The sequence below is a fragment of the Micromys minutus genome (assembly GCF_963924665.1).
Source record: "Micromys minutus genome assembly, chromosome: 33".
NCBI lineage: Eukaryota > Metazoa > Chordata > Mammalia > Rodentia > Muridae > Micromys > Micromys minutus.
This window is the reverse complement of record NC_137968.1, coordinates 16756800-16777464: the sequence shown is the minus strand read 5'-3', so window position 1 is coordinate 16777464 and position 20665 is coordinate 16756800. Positions and strand designations below refer to the sequence as shown.

The 20665-nt window shown below is 39.6% G+C and overlaps 1 protein-coding gene across 1 annotated transcript in view; it reads right to left on the bottom strand.

The window, feature by feature from the left end:
- SLC30A8 (solute carrier family 30 member 8) overlaps positions 1–20665 on the bottom strand; it is a gene marked incomplete at both ends in the record, with an annotated part of 40777 nt that overhangs the window by 14576 nt on the left and 5536 nt on the right. Inside the window, 2 exons of the mRNA XM_080909368.1 lie at positions 5198–5344; positions 13351–13547. Coding sequence (XP_080765494.1) covers positions 5198–5344; positions 13351–13547 — 344 coding nt within the window. The remainder of the gene's footprint in view (positions 1–5197; positions 5345–13350; positions 13548–20665) is intronic.

Here is a 20665-nt window from a genome sequence, read left to right as displayed (position 1 = left end):
AGACTTTAAAAATCCTACAAGGGTCTAGGGAGAGCCCGTGAACCACTGGTCTGGCAGATTCCATTACGTCAATCTCTACTCCCTGCTCTGCTTTCATTCTTGTGTTGTGACAAATGCCAACCTAGGAGAGGAATGAGTTTGTTTGGCTTAACTTCCAGGCCACAAGCTATCGTGGAGGGAAGTCGAGTCCGGAACTCAAACAAGAATGTGAACAAGAAACCACAGAGGAATGCTGCTTGATGGCTTCTGTTTAGGCAGACTTCCCATTCAGCACCAGACCACTAGCCTAGGGAGTGGTGCCACCCACATTAGGCAGGGCCCTCCCAGAGCAATCAAGACTACTCTCCACAGAAATGCCATGGGTCAATCTGTTCTGGGCAATCCCTTAGTTGGGAGTTTCTTCTCAGGTGACTGTAGGCTGTATCAAGACAATTAACACCAACTAAGACACTCCCTATACATCATTATTATGTATTAGAACCTATTAAAGCAGAATTATGAACTGTAACCCACCACGTGGCGATCGCTTCTCTAACATTAGTCATTTATTTACAATGTTCATTGTCTTTGCTATTGTCCAGTGCTACTTATCTCAATAATAGAATGTGTATGTGGTTATTGTCCATGCAACACTCAAAGCATCTGATAGTCCATGGAACAGTTTTTACATCACAGAAAGCGCTGATGCAGATATTTAGGACTTGACTAGAAGTATCAGACCCGTATGGTTTGCCAGTGACTGCTTACGTGGCTTTATCCAATAAGAGTTTCTGAACTATAAAATAGAATTTGAAGATAGTTTATGAGTACAGTTTGGCATGGGTTGTGTATTGAATTCTTTTCCCCAAAGATCTATATGTAAACATCCTATTTATCAACAATTCATATTGTCACCTTATTTGAAAATCGGGTGTTTCTAGGTGACTAGTTAAGATGCAGCCATTTTGCTATAAGACGTTCCCATATTCAAATGTTCTAAGGGAAAATGTGAAAGTAAATTTGCATAGAGAGAGAGTGTGCAGGACAATATAAAAATTAAAGAATTGATGTTTAAACCAAGGAATAGCAAAGACTATTGGCAAATGACCACTAGCCAGTTTGAGAGAGGTGTGGGGCAGGTTTTCACTGTCAGATGTCAGAAGAACCCAACCTCACTCATACCTTTTTCACATACTTGTTTCCCTAGACCTCTGAGACATCTCAAATGACTCTGAGCCATCCAGTTGGAACCAGGCTGTTAGAGCAACTCAGGGAAACTAATGGAACATTCAGCAACCTCTCAAGAATTACTACTTAATTAGCCAGATTGTTTAAAACTTCTTTTGCCAAAACTAATGAGAATCAGCCTTAAAAACTTCTGCTCAGCCAGAAACAGAGTCCAGATCTAAATCAGGATATTTAACTTCAACAAGTTTCACCCTAAGCCCATGTTTAGAAATATATGTGGAGACAAAGGCTGGAACAATAATGTCCTGAAACCAAGTTCAAGGATCAACAGTTAGATCTCTACACATTGGTCAAGCACCTGAAAGCAACTAGTTAGAAAAGAAACACATGTTAGTGGTACTATGGTGCTACATGGTTTCCTAGGAAACAGCAGAGTAAGGCCGGCAGTGAATTGGCTACTTTGGGCTCTGGATTCACAGGGTCCACCTGTCTATGATACTGTCTTATGCAGCAACTGCCAATCCTGTGCAGCCATCTAACTAGATCAAATCAAAAGTATTGTTATCAAGTATCTTATCCACATTTAACATTCTCAGTCTTCCCATCATACTCTGTATTCCAAAATACTTTGCCTTATATAAGAGTGTTCTATTGAACAGTCTTGGTCTTTTAGAATATTAGGGCTCATAGATGTCTATGCTCAAGGGCACAGAGTCTAAGCAAAGATGTAAGATTCTGAGTCTAGCGTATCTTTAAAGGGAAACTGCCTAGAGAAACAAGACAGTTCTAATGGTACCAGGAAGTGTTCAGTACAAATTTGTGCCAACAAATGGGGAGAGCACAATAGAACTCAAAAGGCTCTGAGTGTACTTTTTTCAGGACCAGAATAAGAATTCTCTAAACTCGATTTCACAAGTTTTCTGGGGCCGTTTATCCCCCCTCTAACTGTTGAAGGGATGCAAATCCAGAATGATCAATTGCTTAGCATGAAGACCGAGTTTCCTAGTACTCTGACCTCCAAAACCGATAGTTCACATTGTCAGTGGATGAGATGTGCTTTGTGGCCACGACACCTTTCCCTGTGAAGGCTGGTCATGAGGATAACCTGCATGCTGCCTTGGCTTCTCGGCCCGTGTGAAATCAGAGCTGTAACTGTCCAACAGAAATCCCTCCAGCTGATATAAGAAACCAAAGAGATTGAAAATGGTGAAGGAAGCAGTGCATGGGGGCAGGAGGGGGGTGAAGGGATACTGTAAAGAAGTCGCACAGTAAACCCTTCCCAGAAACTGAACAATTCTCATAGCTCTGGCTACCCCGCCAGGCAAGAGCAGGCAGTCACTCAGTGAAAAGAGCAGCTCTGAGAAAGGACAAAACAATGAGTTTTATTTCCTCCCCTTCTTGCCATCATTTTGCCTACTTCATGGCTACTGATGATTAAACGAACAATGATCCAGCTGAGTAAAGCATTCACTGTGTGGGCTATGTGGGGTGCACTTTCTACTGCTATAACAAAATACTAGAGAGTAGGTCATTTATAATGAAAAGAGGGTTTTCCCCCCTCATGATTCTGGATCCTGGCAAGTACAGGATCAAGGTTCTTGAGGTTGGCAAACATTCTATGCTGCATCATAGCATGATAGAAAAGCAAGGAAGAGTGTGTGATGCTAAATAGGCACGTGGATCAATGGAATAGAATAGAAGAACCAGAAATGAGCCCTCACGTATATGGTCACCTGATTTTTGACAAAGGAGCAGTAAACATTCAATGGAAAAAGGACAGCCTATTCAACAAATGGTGCTGGTCCAACTGGCACTCAGCATGCAGAAGAATGAAAATAGAACCTTTCTTATCTCCTTGTATAAAGCTCAAGTGTAAGTGGATCAAAGATCTCCACATTAAACCAGATACACCGAAACTATTAGATGAGAAAGTAGGGAAAACCTTAGAACACATAGGCACAGGAGAAAATTTTCTGAACAAAACACCAATGGCTCAAGCTCTAAGGTCAAAGATTAACAAATGGGACTTAATGAGATTGCAAAGTTTCTGTAAGGCTAAGGACATTGTCATGAAAACAAAATGGCAGCCAACAGAATGGGAAAAGATCTTTACCAACTCCACATCAGATAGAGGCCTAATATCCAAGGTATACAAAGAACTCAAAAAGCTAGACACCAGAGAATCAAACAACCCTATTTAAAAATGGGGTACAGAGCTAAACAAAACGTTCTCAATTGAGGAATATGGAATGGCTGAGAAACATCTAAGTAAGTTCTCGACATCCTTAGCCATCAGGGAAATGCAAATCAAAACAACCCTGAGATTCCACCTCACACCAGTCAGATTGGCCAAGATCCAAAACTCAGATGACAGCAGATGCTGGCAAGGTTGTGGAGAAAAAGGAATACTTCTCCACTGTTGGTGGGGTTGTAAACTAATACAACCACTCTGGAAATCAGTCTGGCGATTCCTCAGAAAATTGGACTTAGTACTTCCTGAAGATCTAGCTATTCCACTTCTGGGCATATACCCCAGAGACACTCTAATATACAGCAAAGATACATGCACCACAATGTTCATAGCAGCTCTATTTATAATAGCCAGAAGCTGGAAAGAACCCAGATGTCCTTCAGTAGATGAATGGATACAAAAATTGTGGTACATTTACACAATGGAGTACTACTCGGCTATCAAAAACAATGACTTAACCAAATTCTTAAGAAAATGGTTGCATGTAGAGAATATCATCCTGAGTGAGATAACCCAGTCACAAAAGAACAGACATAATATGCAGTCACTGATAGTGGGATGCTAACCCCAGAGTCTCGGACTGCCCCAGAAACAACTCACAGACTGTGTGAAGTTCAAGAAAAAAGAAAAGAAAAGAAAACAAACAAACAAAAAAAAAAAACATTATGCTCAATCCTTACACACCAAGAAAACGTTGACTAATTCTGGGTTACATCCTGTTTTACATGTACTTTTTGCTCATTGTAACTAGTAAGACCTTAATGCAGAGTATCAAACCTTAAAAAAAAGAAAAAAAAGCCAAGCACTGACAAAAATGTATTTGTATACATTTATGCAAAAATGTTTAAATTTTTTTCTTTTATCTTTGTTTTTTAAAATAAAGTTTAAAAAAAAAAGAAACACAGTTCCAGAACCTCAAGAATACAATAAATAAATAAATAAATAAATAAATAAATAAACAAATACATATTAGTTGCATGGTTTCTGTGAGTGGACTGTATTAGATAACTTTTGTATGAATTTATTCTTTGCATATGTATGTTTTGTGTGTGCATGTATTTTCTTTGGTGAAATTTTGTTTCATCGGTTATTTTATATACTTCAAATTATTCTTCCCATTTGTTAATTCAGTTAAAAATAAAATAGGCATGCAAGAAAGGAAAAAAAAGTGTGTGACGCAAGGGAAGTAAATTATGCTGGCCTCATCCTTACCATGATCCTACTCCCACAGCAACAGCACTGACCCCATGACTTAACAAAGTCCTATCTCAAGACCACTGAACATTCATTTAATTCCAACCTGAAATACAAAGGCACCATTCACGTTGTAGGAGTGACTATATGTGCAAGTGAGAAAGCCCATAGGTTATACCTAACTCCCTGGGTACAATCACTAAACTCTGGTACTCTCTTGGACGTTAATTTGGAATGTGGCAGATGCTCTGCTTTCATCTTTTCTTGAAGAGTTGTAGAGTAACCGAAAGAATCATCTCCTAGTTGTCACTACACAGAAACCCTGGGGACAGAGTGGCTGTTCTCATGATACGGGGATTCTTATTGTCCCATAGGACAGGAGGTACTTCCATTAATCTTGCTGTCAGCTAAATTAATATTGAGAGTTCCAATTCCCACATGGTTATTTTATCCCGAGCACCAGCCTCTTAGCCCAGAGGGAATTATTGGACAAGACTTTGCTCTTTACCTGCCTTCTTTTCCCCCCAAACTCTGTTTGACTCTGAGTCATTATGTATTCACTATTCCACAATCAAAGAACTTTACCTGCTCGATGCCACCCAAATGTCAGCAGTTTGGAAGGGGGCCTTGATGACAGCCACAAGGAAAAGAGGCTGAGCAGGAAGCTAGTCAGGTCAATTAGGAAGTGAGCAGCATCAGTGAAGATAGCCAGACTCCCAGCGAAGTGTCCACCTGTGAGATACACAATTAGGATTCATGTGCATATTAAACATACTTCATGCACACAACCTGGGAAAAGAAAAACATATTGAATTCAAATTAACCCATCTCTTTTTTTTTCCAATTTGAAAGAAAAACTGAGACCCTAACAGTAAATACATTTAAACATGTATAAACGAATGTTCAGGGAGTTGTTTTGAAGGCAGCGGACTCACAGAGATAGGAATTATGGGGAAAACAGAGACAGCATCTAAATCAGACTGGGCAAATAACCTAAGGGGTGGGCCTACAAGTGCTCAGTGGCTGGATTCACAGGACCTCATAATCTAGGCTATGGATTTGAACTTCTACTTGGGAAACAGCAATACAATGCGGCCCATGACTTGTTATTGTTTGTGATTTTTATCAGAGCCTTTTCCACTACTCTTTGTTGTGCTGACTGAACTGCCCAGCAGCACTGGAGATCCGTGTTATAAACAGTGAAGCAGAGCAGAAAGGAGAAATGGAGACATCGTCCAGTGGAGATACCAAAGGAATGAATAATCTGATGAAGGGTAGGATAAACTCAGGCACTTGGGCCCACCTTGATTTTCTGGGCATTGGTGACACTCCTCCTCCTTTCTTCGTCTCTCCTTTGAAAAGATCTCCATCCTCCAGAAGAGAAATGAAAGGAGTGATGTGTCCTTTCTCCCTGAGCACGGCTTGTTTGAGAGCAGTAACCTCTATTGCTCTCCCTACCTCTTTCAGCAAAGAGCGTGTGCTGACTGATAGGTTGTCCCTGCTGCTGTTTATTGCCTTGTGGACTACGAAGCAGCAGAGACTGTCAGTCATCAGCACCTCCATCACCAGACTCACCTTTTCTTGCCTAATAATTAAAAAAAATTGCATAGATGGGTCGTAATTGCAATAATCCCCACAGACCCGTGACTCGAGCTGTACCTAATAACGGGTTTGTCAAAGTTTAATGGTCTGAAGCAAAGGAGTCTTCGGGCTTGTTACTGAGCTGTCCGTGCAAAACTCAGAATGATTCATTAGCCAAGAGGCAACATTTTGCTAACAAATCAGCTGTCCTTCCAATTATCCTCTAATGTTCCTCTATCTGCCAAACTCAGTCCTGATAATAAAGCTGTGTTAATAATGCATTATTTCTTGCCCGGGGAGGGACTACATGCAGATAAGCTGCATGCTGCAATTTCAGCCGTGAATGATGAGGATTCTCAGCACTGCGCCGAAATTGCCTACTAAGTCGAGGAAAGAGGAGTCTTGGAGAAATTCTTTAGCGGGCTCAGCTGGTGAGGAGGCAAACTGAGAAAGGAGCTGGTTTTAGAAACATCATGGTAATGTGGAGACCTGGGACCCCACAATCATTTCCCAACCATCGGAGCTGGCAATAAGAGTTATCCAGAGAAGGGTGGTCACTGCCAGAGGATACAGTGTAAACTGTTTGCAAGAGGTGGTGAGTGCATATTACTTCCCAGAGCACAGGGCATTATTAACCATTCATTGAACTATCCAGCCAGCACTTATGGGGCCCTTGCTGTGCATGGGAGTATGAGAAAAGCCCACAAAGATAAACAGATTACAATCTGTTTCTACAGTGATCTTCTCACACTGCACTGAAGACTTGCAACTGCACTGAGATCTGAGGACACTGCAGAATTCAGGAACTTTTTCAAAGGAGGACTGAGAATTAGCAAGAAAATTGTGGGTTTCCATGATACATGGAAGCATGGCAAAAAGAAATTAAAAAATGGCATTTTTGCTATAAAAAGATATCTGAGGGTTATGGAAAATGAGATTTAAAAGGGAGTTGAAGGTTAGCCGCCTGGCTAAAAAGATCTATTTAGGATTTTTCAGGCAATGCCAATGCTTGCTTAGATTTGTGTTTCAGAGAAAGAAAAAAATATCTTTGTCACCAATATTTAGGCTTATTTGTAGGGGGCAAGAGATTGATGGTTGAAAACACGTAGATCTGGAAACCATTATATGATAAAACTCAGACAAATATCCCATGATTTTCTCATACATGGATCCTAGCTTTCCACAAGCTATGAAAGTAGAAATGAGACCATGTGATGAGATCAAAATGAATTATTGAAGAAGGGGAAAAGAACAATTCAACACCCAGGACAAGAAAGTTGAAAGGAAGATACGTAGGGAAAAGGGAAAAGAAGAGAGAACAGTGGAATAAACAAAAATAGTGTTTCTGAACATCATAATGAAACCTAGTAGTTTTTATGCTAGTTTAAAAAGCCCACACAGCAGTAATTGCTGAAGGGAACTATGGTGAATGCATGAAGCAGTGTATCGTCAATTCTATTTCTAGCCATGGCAAGGTGTGTGCAGAATGTGCTCGTGACAAGGCAGCACAAGCTCAGAGCGGTCTCATCCCTGAAGCAGATCACATGGGCCCTCAGAGCAGAATGCTGGTCCTGCATCTCCTAGACATGGCACACATCAGATTTAAACAATAGGCTTTAAATTCCCATGGCATTTTCCATGCAGGAAGAGAGATGTGTTGGTAGCACTGAGAATATTCCCATGGGCTCATATAGGTAAAGGCTGGGTGTCTGATAATGGAACTGTTTGGGAAGGATTAGGAAGTGTGGCTTTGGTGAAATATGTGTGTCACTGGGGGTAGGTTGTGAGATTTCAAAAGTCTACATCATTCCCAATTGTGTCTCTCTACCTTAGACTTTTGTCTCAGGTTGTGAGCTCTCAGCTGCTGCTCCAGCATCGCCTGCTTGCCTGCTGTCATGCCCTTTACCACGATCTTATGAATTCAAACTCTCTGAAACTGTCAGCCCCAGTTGTCTACAAATTGCCATGGCCATGGTGTCTTATCGTAGCAATAGAAAAGTAACCGAGACAGCCTTGTATCCACTACCAGGCTACACTATTGGATGCCATTAATTCATACATAACAATGAATTACCTATCTTATGAATGGCATTTTGTTACACTGGATAATCTCAGATGATGTGTCAAAAACCTTCAGTCATATTTAGCAAGTCTTTAAAACATACCACAGTTTTCATGGCCCTGTTTTAAAGTTTTCCAATAGCAGCAATCTCGAAAACATCTGTGACCTGAATCGGGGTGGCAGATGCAGAAAGAGTTGGATGGAGAAATGGAGAAATTGAGAGGCCAGTATGATGTGGATTCAGTGCTCATATATAAGTTTCTCAAAGAATAAAATTTGAAACAGAAAGCATTTATGACCCATGTCACCGAGGAGCCATCACTATAGAACAAAGCAAGTAAAAATCTAGTTATCAAACACGTATTACCCATTACAGCTACATCTTTCTCTTAGTAAGACAGACATTCTCACTCTCTTGCTCCTGCTCTGCATCACTGCCTAACAAAAATCATCTTTCTCCATCCTTATATAACACTGAACACAGTACCCCAGATGCCTCTCTCCGCCTACTCTCAGTTGCTTCTAGTAATGGTACACTTAGGCTTATTTTTCTGAGTTCTCTGAGTCTTCATTTCACCTTTTTAAAGAGAGATGTGTGTTTGTGTCTGCAATTTCAGCCCCATTTTATGGCCTTTGCACAGTGAAGAAAGAGTTTTTACAAGCCACAAAACAGTCCTAGTCTGACAGCTCCAAAGGCCCAAGAGGAGGCACACTATGCCTGTCTCCTCCATTTCTCAGTCCCTCCACCGTGCTGCTCAGTCACAGTGTGGCAGTCATCTTCCCAAACGCAGCCCAATGGCCCGATTCTCTCCTACTCTAAAGAGCAGCTATAAAGCAAGCTCTGCAAAAGAACCTGGGTCCCGAGCCAAACCCCCAATGACCACTGTAGCTGTCTTCAACAGAATCTCCGTTAGGTATTCTCCTTTGGGTCTAAGCCATAAAACTTTAATCTAAATTAGATTAAACAACAGACAGGTTTTGAGTTATTGGCTCCTATAAATGAATTCGGGGATAACTGAGCGGGTGTGTCCTAAGTCTAAGGATTGAAGATGTTACTAAAGCAGTTTATTGAAGGTAGGTAGGATATACGCCGGGCTCCAGGACAGCATCATCCCACATTATTATTTTTAGAGGAAAAACAGTAAGTTTTTATTCAGCTTCTTTATAGAAAGGCCAGAGATGGGGTCTTATGGCCAAGAGAGCAAGTCTTGTAGCCATTGTGGACGATGAATGTGTGCTGAGCAGAGGTGCCTGTCTCCTTTAAGCTGCTGTGCCTGTATCTCTGTAAGTATTATTCCTTGTCCTGTTGCAGACATAATCATAGAGACATCTGAAGGGCAAGCCTGATAGTCGCTATCTCTCGGACCACAGGCATAAATAAGAGGCTGCTTGGTTTTGGTTTTTTCTTTTTATTTATAGATTTAACTGTTTTTTTTAATTAAATATAATTGCATCACTTGAGGTTTTATTTAAAAGAACTTTCTTATTTCATTTAGGAACTCTTAGGTATTCCTTTGTGGCCTTCTGCAAAGTCCATGCCCTGGAGAAGGACCTTCCAGAGTCCCCTACGAGGTCTAGAGAATAATTATTTCTCTAGCTGGCCTCAGGGAATTGGGGTGCTGTGGACTGGGATCCTGGGTGATGGCTACAGTGTTGATGAGAATGGAGACCTTGGTATTTACATAAAAAGATTAAAGCCCCTGAGACCCTAAAGCATAGAATCATTCCACACAAAATGAACAATCTCTTTGAACTGAGAAAGTATATAAGGATGCAGTGAGAGACAAGAATATTACTCATTTATAAGGTGGGTTGATTGTGGAATATCTGAAAGGATATTTCAAAGAAAGGATTTCCTTTTCTTTTGTCTTAGATGTCCAGAACTTCTAAAAGATTGATCATGTTTCCATTGAGAGAGCACAGGGGCAGCTTCTGAACCTGCCTCTACCTGCTACACAAGCTCTTGCCAGTTGAGCGTCATGCTCAACTGCGTTTCAGCCAAAGAAGAAGACTTTCGAAAACGGGTGGCCTGATAAGATCCATGATTAGAACAATAAGGGGCTTGATGCGGACAAAGCTCAAAACTCAGCAACTTTCTGTCCATACCCATTATATTTCTTTACTGGTGAGATCACGTGACTTTAAGAGTCAGCGTAGAACCCACACGCTTGGATACAGAGGAATGAGAGAGAACCGTGTGGATTGCTGCCCATGCCTATCGCACATGAGATATTTGGAAACAAAGTTAAAATAGTAAATAAGGAATACTGGGAGTAATGAATGAGAAGAAGGCTACCAATGATACAACCTTGTGCTACACAAGACAGAAAGAGGACAGGGTTCCTCTTTGATCAGGAGCAAACCAAGGAACTCACATTTACCACTTCTATTTGGTGTGTTCTGAAGGCTATGCCTGGAGCAAATAAACAAGACAAAGAACTAGAAAGCATTATATAACAGGAAAGAAGGGGTGACATTTTCTAATTTGTATAAAACATCATCTATTTATCTAAATGTACTGTAGACATATATGTATATGCACACATGTGCAAACATGTATGTATTGTCATCTATCTGTGTGCGTGCTTGCATGTGCACTTTTGTGAGACACTGATATATTTTCAAGAGGATGCTATAGATTGGAACAACCTGTTGCCTGCATCAAATTACTTTGTAGCTTCATCAAACTTTCAGTCGCTTTCCTCGAAAGATATAGCACTTGGTAGAGAAATTGTGTGGTACTTATTCTCCTTATAAATTCAGAGTAAAGTGCTGTATCGATGCTGTGGTTGTTTTAGATTTAATAGAACTATGGTTTAATCTGATTTTCAAAGTCTGTAAACATCTGCATGTGAGAAGAGTCCACAGCTAGAGGAGAAACATCTTATTCTGGTAGCTAAAAAGTGCAGTGGAAAAAAAAAAGCTAGGGAGAGCCTATTTTCTTTGATTAACCTGTTTCTACTAGTATCAACTTCCCTCTAGGTAACAGGGTAGAAAGAGGGTCCTCTAAGACACTGGTATCAGCATGAAAGGTAGTGGGTAACAGAAGTGTGAAGGTAACAACGACCTCACATACATGTAACATACAGGGTCTTTTTTTCCCAGAGTTAGAAAAAATGAGATAACATTGTATTCCAAAATCTTTAAGCTGATCAACTCAAATAGAAGGCCATCATGTCCCAGTGTCTGACAATAAGTTTCAAATTCCCCAGTAGCTGAATGGTTTTAGATAAAGAAAAGAAAGTACTGAAGAAGTACAAATTTTTAGTTTACCAATGAATGAGACAAAAGCTAAAATACATACCAAAGAAGTACTTAAAATTTTCTCTACAAGATACGATTACAAACTGTATGGTTTATTTGTTAAAATGAAATTATTAAAACTCAGATTTCCATATGAACATATGTGGCTGTGACTCAAAATCTTAGAAAAACACCAAAAATAGAAAACTACTGCTAAATTGCAGTTATTAATAAATATTTATAATTTTCTCTTAGCTTACATACCAATAAAATGTTAATTAGACTGAACAAGAACAAAATGAGTCTTGTGTTTAATTAAAAACACAGAAATTAATTACTATTATACTTTTCTTCTAAGTAGAGGAGATAGCAGATGTTATAATATTTAAATCTACATTAATTATGTTATTGCCATAGAATAGGAGCTCAAATCAATCTGAACAACCTTAACAACACACTATATGAATAATAAAAACATATTGAATATCAATGGAAAAATAATTATGCCATGATACTGAAAACTTTTTTACATGCTTAGAAAAGGGACTTTAGTTCTTACAGAATGTCAAATGTCTAATTTTACATTGATGTTAAAATAACATGCAAAACCTGAAGAAAATGCACTAAAAATATTTATTCTCTCAGTGGTGGAGACTACCAAGTTTTACAAAAAGCTCAGGATGAAAGTTTGATATATTTAAAACCTAAACTGCCTTAAATTTAAGCTTCTGAAGTCAAAACACAAGTGAGAGGACTATCAATAAACTACAGAAACTCAGAATTACCATTCCAACACATAAGGAGCTCCCAGAGTTCAATAAAATAATTTGCAAAATTCTCAACTAAGAAGGTAATAAGAGAGAAGGAGGGGGTACATCTTATGAGTATACACATGTGAAAAATCCTAACTAATAATTAAAGCAATGAATATTAAAGCACTTGTGTATACATCAGCAAAGACTTTATTTGTGTGTGCATGTGTGCATGTGTGTGTCTTTGGAGTTCAGAAGAGAGTATCAGACCCTCTAGAGCTCTGTTTATAGGTAGTTATGAGTTGTCCAACATGGATGTTGGGAACTGATCTCAGATCCTCTGAAAGAACACCAAGTGTTCTTAACCACCAAACTCTCCCTCCCTCCCTCCCTCCCTCCCTCCCTCTCTCTCTCTCTCTCTCTCTCTCTCTCTCTCTCTCTCTCTCTCTCTCTCTGGTCACAAAATAGTTGGATGGAAAATCATGTTTATGAGGAGCTTCCATACAGATGAGTCATTTTAAGTGTCTGGACATAGGTTTGAAAGAACTATTCAAGAAATAAGAAAAATACTCCCATCTTTCAACCAAGTATTTCAATTATTTTCACTTTTAGAATTCCTTTCAAGAAATAACTAAGGGTAGGCAGAATTTTATTAAGGTTTTCTTCATTGTTGTATAGCAGAAAAAAATCTTCCTAAATTTCTAACAGTAGAAGAATAATTATGTGGATTACAGTGGAGTGTATTCTTTAGACACAAAAACAGTTTAAAACAATATTTGATAGACTAGACAAGAGCATTCACCATGGTTCAAGTTATGTAAAAGAAAAAAAGAAACAAAACCATGAGCTATGCACAGAAGATATATGGTGGGAAATAACCTATGGTGTTATTAAAGGCTTTAATTAAATGTTACATAATAATAGATTTTGGTTTTATGTTTTCCAACTTGACTACTATGTGCCTATTGTCCTTCTATACATGCAGAGAATACGAAAAAAAAAAAAAAACTTCTTTTAAAGAACTTCGTTGTCTCTCCCATCCTGACAGAGGGTTGTGTTAGTTTGCAGAGTCACCCAGCATTTTTCTGGGCAGTACTCACCCACCGCCTCTGCCACCATAACGAAGAAGCACATTGCCGAGGCAGCGTAGAGCCTCCACTTGGCATGCACTTGCTGGCTCAACCTGTTCCCTGTGGCCTTGGAGCTGTTGTGGCAGTGATTGATGTCTCCTGCCTCTGGATGCTCTGGCCTGTCGCCCGGACACTGATCTTTATTCACAGGCCTCTGTCGACGTTCTCTGTTGAAGGTGATTTTGACAGGAGCAAGAAGTGAACATGGTTGCACAACACCTTCCTGGCAACCCTACCCAGTCTCAATGTGGCTCGTAGGACAACCGCAAACTAGGAAAGGAGCTGTAATTCAGAGCTCTCCTTATATTTCCCTCTGAACTCACAACTGCTTCCAAGCACTGCCTGTGTTGAGCTAGGGGAAAACAGACACTCTTAAGAACAAGCCTTCTTTCACTGCTCCATTATTAGAAGATTCTGAACATTGTGCTCAGAACCCACCATCCTCACCATCAGGGTAGATTATAAGGTAGGACATGTAGACATCTATGAGTCACAATACTTGTTCAGGCTGAGCTCATAGGGACCTTGAGACACTTCTACCAAATACTTGCTGTTATGAAAGCTGAATTCCACTTGTGTGTCCTCAAGTAGTAATGATGACTTCTGTTCCAACACAACACTTAATTTGGGGCGGGGGGGGGGGTTTCCATAGGATCATAGCTGGAGAGGTTATTGATAAAAAGTAACCCAACTGCATAGTTTCTTGACTGATATAAGTATGTATCGAAGAAGTAATGTGGTTTTCTGAGGTCAGAAAAAGACAAGGCAAACCCTGTTGTTTTCCACCATGGCACAGACTAATTGCTGTCTCAATGTTAGTGCACCTAAAATCAATTTCTTTGCTGGTGCAGATGACACTTGCCCGTGAGTCTTGAACTGATAGGATGTTTTTACATTCAATAAGCTTATATGGAAATAGTGATGAGGTTCTCAGAATTAAGACCCTTATATTTTTAGCTCAGAAAGTTAAATCTTAAATTAGCGTCTATTTGAAGGTTATCTTATTTGGACAATCACCATCTGGAATCAAAAGTCTAGTTATTGTCATACTTGAATTCTTCTGAAAGATAATATGTGTGCATATCATTGTAGAAAAGCTAGTATTACAAACAAAAAGCACAAAGCAGAGGAAAAATCACTGGCAATCATACTTCCAAAATATGATTGTTAATATTTATTGGACAGTGTTGCAACATATTAAATCTAATGAGAGTCCATGGGTTAGAATGTTCTGAGTTGTATGTACTGAAAACAAAAGTTGGATTGAAAAAGTAAGGCATGAGAATTGTTGGTTCTGCTCTTGCAGGCACCTAGAAGCACCTTATTTGGACAGGGCTTCAAAGGCCTTCTTTCCTTCTAGGCTTTGCTTTATCCTCAGACTGGTTCCCCCCCCCCCTCGGAAGGGTTGCCAGGGTTTATCAGACTACCTTTGTTGGCTTTCATATGCAAATGGAGAAGTTGATCTGCCATGGCTTCAGCCTGAAAGCCTCCCCTCATACCCCTGACATGAGCCTGTGTGTTTCAACTCTCTATCTTCAGCTTTTGTAACTGTCTTAAAGGTGCAAAATGTGATCTTTGGCTGCAGAAATGGGCTCTAGGATCAGCCTGTGAGTTTGACACCTCCTTTTGACTTTGGCTTATTTCTTTTTCCTTCCGGGAAAAGCTGAGATAGGAGAGGCCCAAGCGCATGCTCCCATCACAATGGACCTGCTTTGTCTTGTCATAATAGACTGACATCTCATAATCCATGATGACAGCTAAATCTTTTCTCCTTGAACTCGCTTTTGGTCATAGCAATGGGAATACTGATATAATATTCTCTCCCAAAATTGACCCAAGAATCTGGAGGCAAACTAATCTTAGCAAAGGAGACCCATCCACTATAACCAGAAGATTGTCCATGTAGACGTCCTTACATTTAGGTGCCTAAACCCAACCATGCAGCTTCCTAGAGCTTACTTAGACTAGAACAAAATCTACCCCCATTAACTTTATGCAGTTCAGGCATTGTTTGCAGAACAAAAGGTTTCCTTTTGTTTTTTGTTAACTTACACAATTTTAATATTTCTAAATTAATTATCTTGTCAAGAAAACATTCTTAATCCAAGATTCATTGGTTTATACCTATGTCTTCATATTCCTATGATCCATTTTAGTAAAGTTTTTTAGTATGATGTCAGATATATATATATATATATATATATATACATATACATATATATACATATATATATGAATATATATATTCATATATACATATATATATACATATATATATATAAGAATATATATATATTCTTCTTTACATGGAAATTTAATTGTCCCAAAAACATTTGTTGTAAACACCTTGTTGAAAGACAATTGATTTTTGATGGTGGTAGCCCATGTCATGAATTTAGAGGTATACTTACTTTTTAAATTTTTGACTCTTTGATTGTTTCATACATGCACATAATGAATTTCAGGGGGTTTTACCCCATAATTATTCTCTTTTTTGCCTCACTCTACTACTGAAAGCCTTCCTGTCACTTTGTCTTAGTTAGGGTTCCATCGCTGTGAAGAGATACAACTCTTTTTTTTTTTTAATTGGATATTTTTTTACTTACATTTCCAATGTTATCTCCTTTCCTGGTTTCCCCTCTGGAATCCTCCTAAACCTTCCCCTGCAACTTTCACACAGGAAAACATTTAACTAGGGTTGTCTTATAGTTTTGAAGTTTCCATCCATTATCACTACGGCAGGAAGCATGGCATCAGGCAGGCAGACATAACGCTGGAGAAGCTGTGAGTTCGACATCTTGATATGAAGGCATTCAGGAAAAGAGTAGATTCTGCAGGCAGCCAGGAGGAGTCCCTTATTCCACACTGGGAGGAGTATAGAAATATCAAAGCCTACCCCACAGGGACACACCGCCTCCAACAAGGCAACATCCACTCTAAGAGGCCACACCTCCTAATAGTGCTATTCCCTAGGACAAGCATATTCAAACCACCACACACTCCTACTTTTATGTGTTCTCTCTCTCTCTCTCTCTCTCTCTCTCTCTCTCTCTCTCTCTCTCTCTGTGTGTGTGTGTGTGTGTGTGTGTGTGTGTGTGTGTGTGGTGTGGTGTGTGTGTGTGTCTTTGTGTGTGTGTGCTACATGAATGAACAGATAAATGCACTTTCTAGTGTAATGGTGGCATGACTATTATGGGGATGACAGAGTTCTTTCTAATTGGATCTGTGTTCATTTTTAAAAAGCAGAGTAGTATGTGACAACTTGTGAGGTTGGTACCAGGGACTGGTATGCCTAACCTTTCTCTTTTTTGGCAGAATGTGGACTTTGGATTAGAAAAGCAGTTAAATGCTTTAAGTGAGGTTTAATGGGCCATACTAGTAAGATCATGGAAGACAGTGGTGTTAAGAGTGATTTGAACTCTGGGGATATGGCTTAAGATGTTTTGAAAAGAATATTACTATGTGGCCTTGTCAAATTCTGGTGATATTTTGGCAAAGAATATGGCTACTTTTGCCCTTATCCGGAAGTCTGCCTGAGGCTAAATTGAAGTGTTGTGGTTAAGAGCTTTGGCTGAAGAAATTCTCAGACAGCATAGTACTGATATTGCTGCTTGACTAGTTGTGAGCTGAGCAAGGAAAACTACAAAACGTACAGTTTGCAGAGAAAAGGGGCACCAGGAAGTGTAAACAGACTAAGGGAAAGCCAGGTGCTAAATGGAATCAAAGGAGTGTTGACCTTAGAGCCCACCCAGCCAAGCTTCTAACTTGTGAAAATAGCTTAAGGAAAAGTTCAAGGCATAGTGGCACACACCTTTAATCCTAGCAGTTGGGAGGCAGAGGCAAGTGGATCTCTGAGTTCAAGGCCAGCCCGGTCTACAGAGAGAGTTCCAGGACAGCCAAGCTTAGGCAGTGATGGAAACCACTGAAATCAGAAAGCTGCTGAAAATGTATTCGAATGAGGGGGTCATGTTCCAGCCCCAGCAAGCAGCAGAACCTGCCAGCTTCCCCACTCATTGATGGCTTTGGAGTCAAGGACACCGGAAAGGGGTTGTGGCATCTCCCTCTACAGCTAAGAAAAGCCACTGAGGTCAGGTATGGGGCAGGGGTGTCACTGCATGGGGACTGAAAGAGGCCATTGCTCAATGCTGTGAAGGTGAATCCAGAACTGTCTTGAAGACCCTGCAGAGTCATGGATGGCTTCTGAGGAAAGTTGTTAAGAGAGAGGGGAACCATCAGAAGGAAAAACAGCAGGCTGCAGTCAACAGAGCTGAACGGAGCTGGAGATCTGAAGAGCTCTTTGACATCAGATGCAGATACAGAGTTGGGAGTTTGCCCCCACTGGTTTGCAGCCTTGCTTTGGTTCAGTATTTCCTCATTCTCCCTTTCCTCCCTTCCAGAATAGTAATGTATTTCCTCAGCTGTTGTGTGTTGGAAGGATGTGATATGCTTTTTGATTTTAATCTTACACAGAGCTACAGTTAAGTTTGTCGTGAGTCTCTAAAGAGATTTTGAACTTAGCCATTTAAACAATGTTGAGACTATTAAAGGCTATAAGGATTTTTTAAGTTAAAGTAAATGCACTTTGTATCATGCTATGGCTAGAATCCTGTGGGGTTCAGGGAATGGAATATAGTAGTTTAAGGGGAAAATGGCTCCCATGGGTACTAATTGAAAGAATTAGGGCAAGTAGCCTTTTAGGGGGTAAATATCAGCTTATTGTAGGAACTGTGTCTCAGGGGGAGGACTTTGAGGTTGCAGAAGCTCAAGCCAGACAGTCTCTCTCTCTCTCTCTCTCTCTCTCTCTCTCTCTCTCTCTCTCTCTCTCTCTCTCTCTCTCTCTCTCTTCTCTCTCTCTCCCTCCCTCCCTCCCTCCCTCCCTTCCTCCCTCCCTCTTTCCCCCCTCCCTCCCTCCCTCCCTTCCCCCTCCCTCCCTCCTTCCTTCCCCCTCCCTCCTGCTGCTGCTTGCTAACCCAGATACAGAACTCTCAGCAACTTCTCCAGCATCATGTCTGCCTACATGCCACCAGGCTTCCCACCGTGACAATGCTGGACTAAACCTCCGACCTGTGAATCAGCCCCAGTTAAATGCTTTCCTCTCTAAGAATTGCTACGGTTATGGCGCCTCCTGACAGCAATCAAAATACTAAGACAGACTTCCGCATTTTTTGCAAGGCTGTTGTTCAGTTCTAAGCCCCCTCTGTTAGTACGTAAGTTTTGTGGTCTATTGGATAATTTCTTTTAAAAGACTTAAAGTGTTATGGTGAGCGTGTTAAATTCCCATGTTGGGTTTTAAAATTTGACATCTTAGCAATGCAAATTCTTCTACCCTTCAAATGTGGGGAACATTCTTAGTGAATTCTTTAATTTCTAGAATGTCTATAAATGATAACATAAAATTGAGCATTTTTATTTACTTAATGAGATTTTTAACATTTTATTAAATCTATTTAATTTTTAATTTCTAATTCATGAGTGTGGCGTGTGTTTTGCCTGCATGTATGGTCTGTGGGCCGCATGCAATGTTGCATCTGCAAAAGCCAAAAGAAGGCATTAGACACCCCCTGGGGACTGCAGTTGCAGGTTTTTGTGAGCATCCATGTGAGTGTTAGAAATCAAACCTGGGTACTCTGAAAAAGCAATCCATACCTGTAACCAATGAGCCATCTCTTCAGCCCCTGTGTGATGAATTCTTACTCATTGTGTGTGTGTGCCCTTAGAAGTAGAAGTGTTTTTCTAACTTTGTTTTCAGGGTTTTTTGTTTTTTTGTTTTTTTTTTTTTTTTTTTTTCTTGGTTTGGGTTATTTTTTTTTTCTTTTTTGCTATTCCTATATAAAAATACAACTTACATTTATTTATCATTTACCGCCACTTACTGAACCTACGACATCTAACATTTCTCAGGGTATTTTTGACATTTTTGTATTTAAAATATGTTCTTGTCTGGAACTAAACCTTTCATTTTTTTCCCTTTCTAATCTGATGTCTTGTTTTGTTCTCTCGCACAGAAGTCCTGACTGGAACAGGCAGTGCTATGCTGATTAGGAGCAACGAGCCTGGAAATAGTTATGTTCTATTTATTCTGAAATGCTTTCAGACTTTCTTCATAATTACGACATCCCGTGTTATAAATGTGAAAGGATTCTCTTTGGGGATGAGGAGGTGGATGGGGGGGAGGTGAGTCCTTAGTGCTTTTTGTAAAGAGCTGCGTTTCAGCTCTGAACACATGGGGGCTCACACCGCCTACAAAGTCCATTAGCTCACAACAATCTGTGTGTTCTGAGGTTCCCAGGACCCTCTTCTGGCCTCCCCAGTCACTCACTCTAGTTTTGATTTTTTGTAGCCCTGGGTGTCTTCTATATGTCCATATAAAGATCATGCTGGTCTCAAACCTATAGAGATCTACCTACCTCTGCCTGCTGAGTACTAGCTTTTGCATGTATCACCTCACCAAGCGGCTCATTTCTTCTTATATTCACGGATCTACAAATTAATTTTCACCAAAGTTTGGAGGATTGGGTGCTTTAAAGACATGTTTCTTTCTTTTCTTCTGGTAATACTATTATGTACTATTTAGTGAATTTGCCATGTGTTAAATTTCTCTAATATTCCTCTCATTGTTTAGGTTTTTAATTATTATTAATATTTTATAATTATACACATATACTTACATAGTATGTAATCATGTTAATAAATATTTTATTAATTATTTTAGTTTAATTTACATTTGATTGTTCTAATTATCGTTTTATTAATGATAATTGTTGCTTTATTTTCAAAGCCACTGAAGTTTTGTCTTGTCTGTTGGTAGCAAAAGCAAAGGTTTCTTATTGGGAACTTCTGGCGTCTTTTGTTTTTTGGTTGGTTTTTTTTTTTTTTGTATTTTGTTTTTTATTAAATTTTACTTATTGTGCCTTTCCACACTAGAATTTACATGCTGATCTTATGGTTTTTATTTCTTTATTGGTACTCACTATTTGGAGATTGTCATCAAATCTCTCATTAATTTTTTAAACATAATTGCATTTTGTTCTTTTGATATATTATAGAAGCTGCTATTAAAACATTGAAACTATAAGTCCACTATTTAGATAGTTTTAAATGTGCTACCTATTACTGGATGTTTTTTAACTACTTGTGTATTTTTTTTCCTGTTTGTGTCTTGTGGTTTTGTGGAAAGTGAACATCTCTATGAATTGTCTCGGTGATCATTTGTAGATATTCTTTGTTTTCATTTTTTATTTGGTGCCTTGGCTTACCCAGTTCAGTGGAATGCATTTCGTCTGGT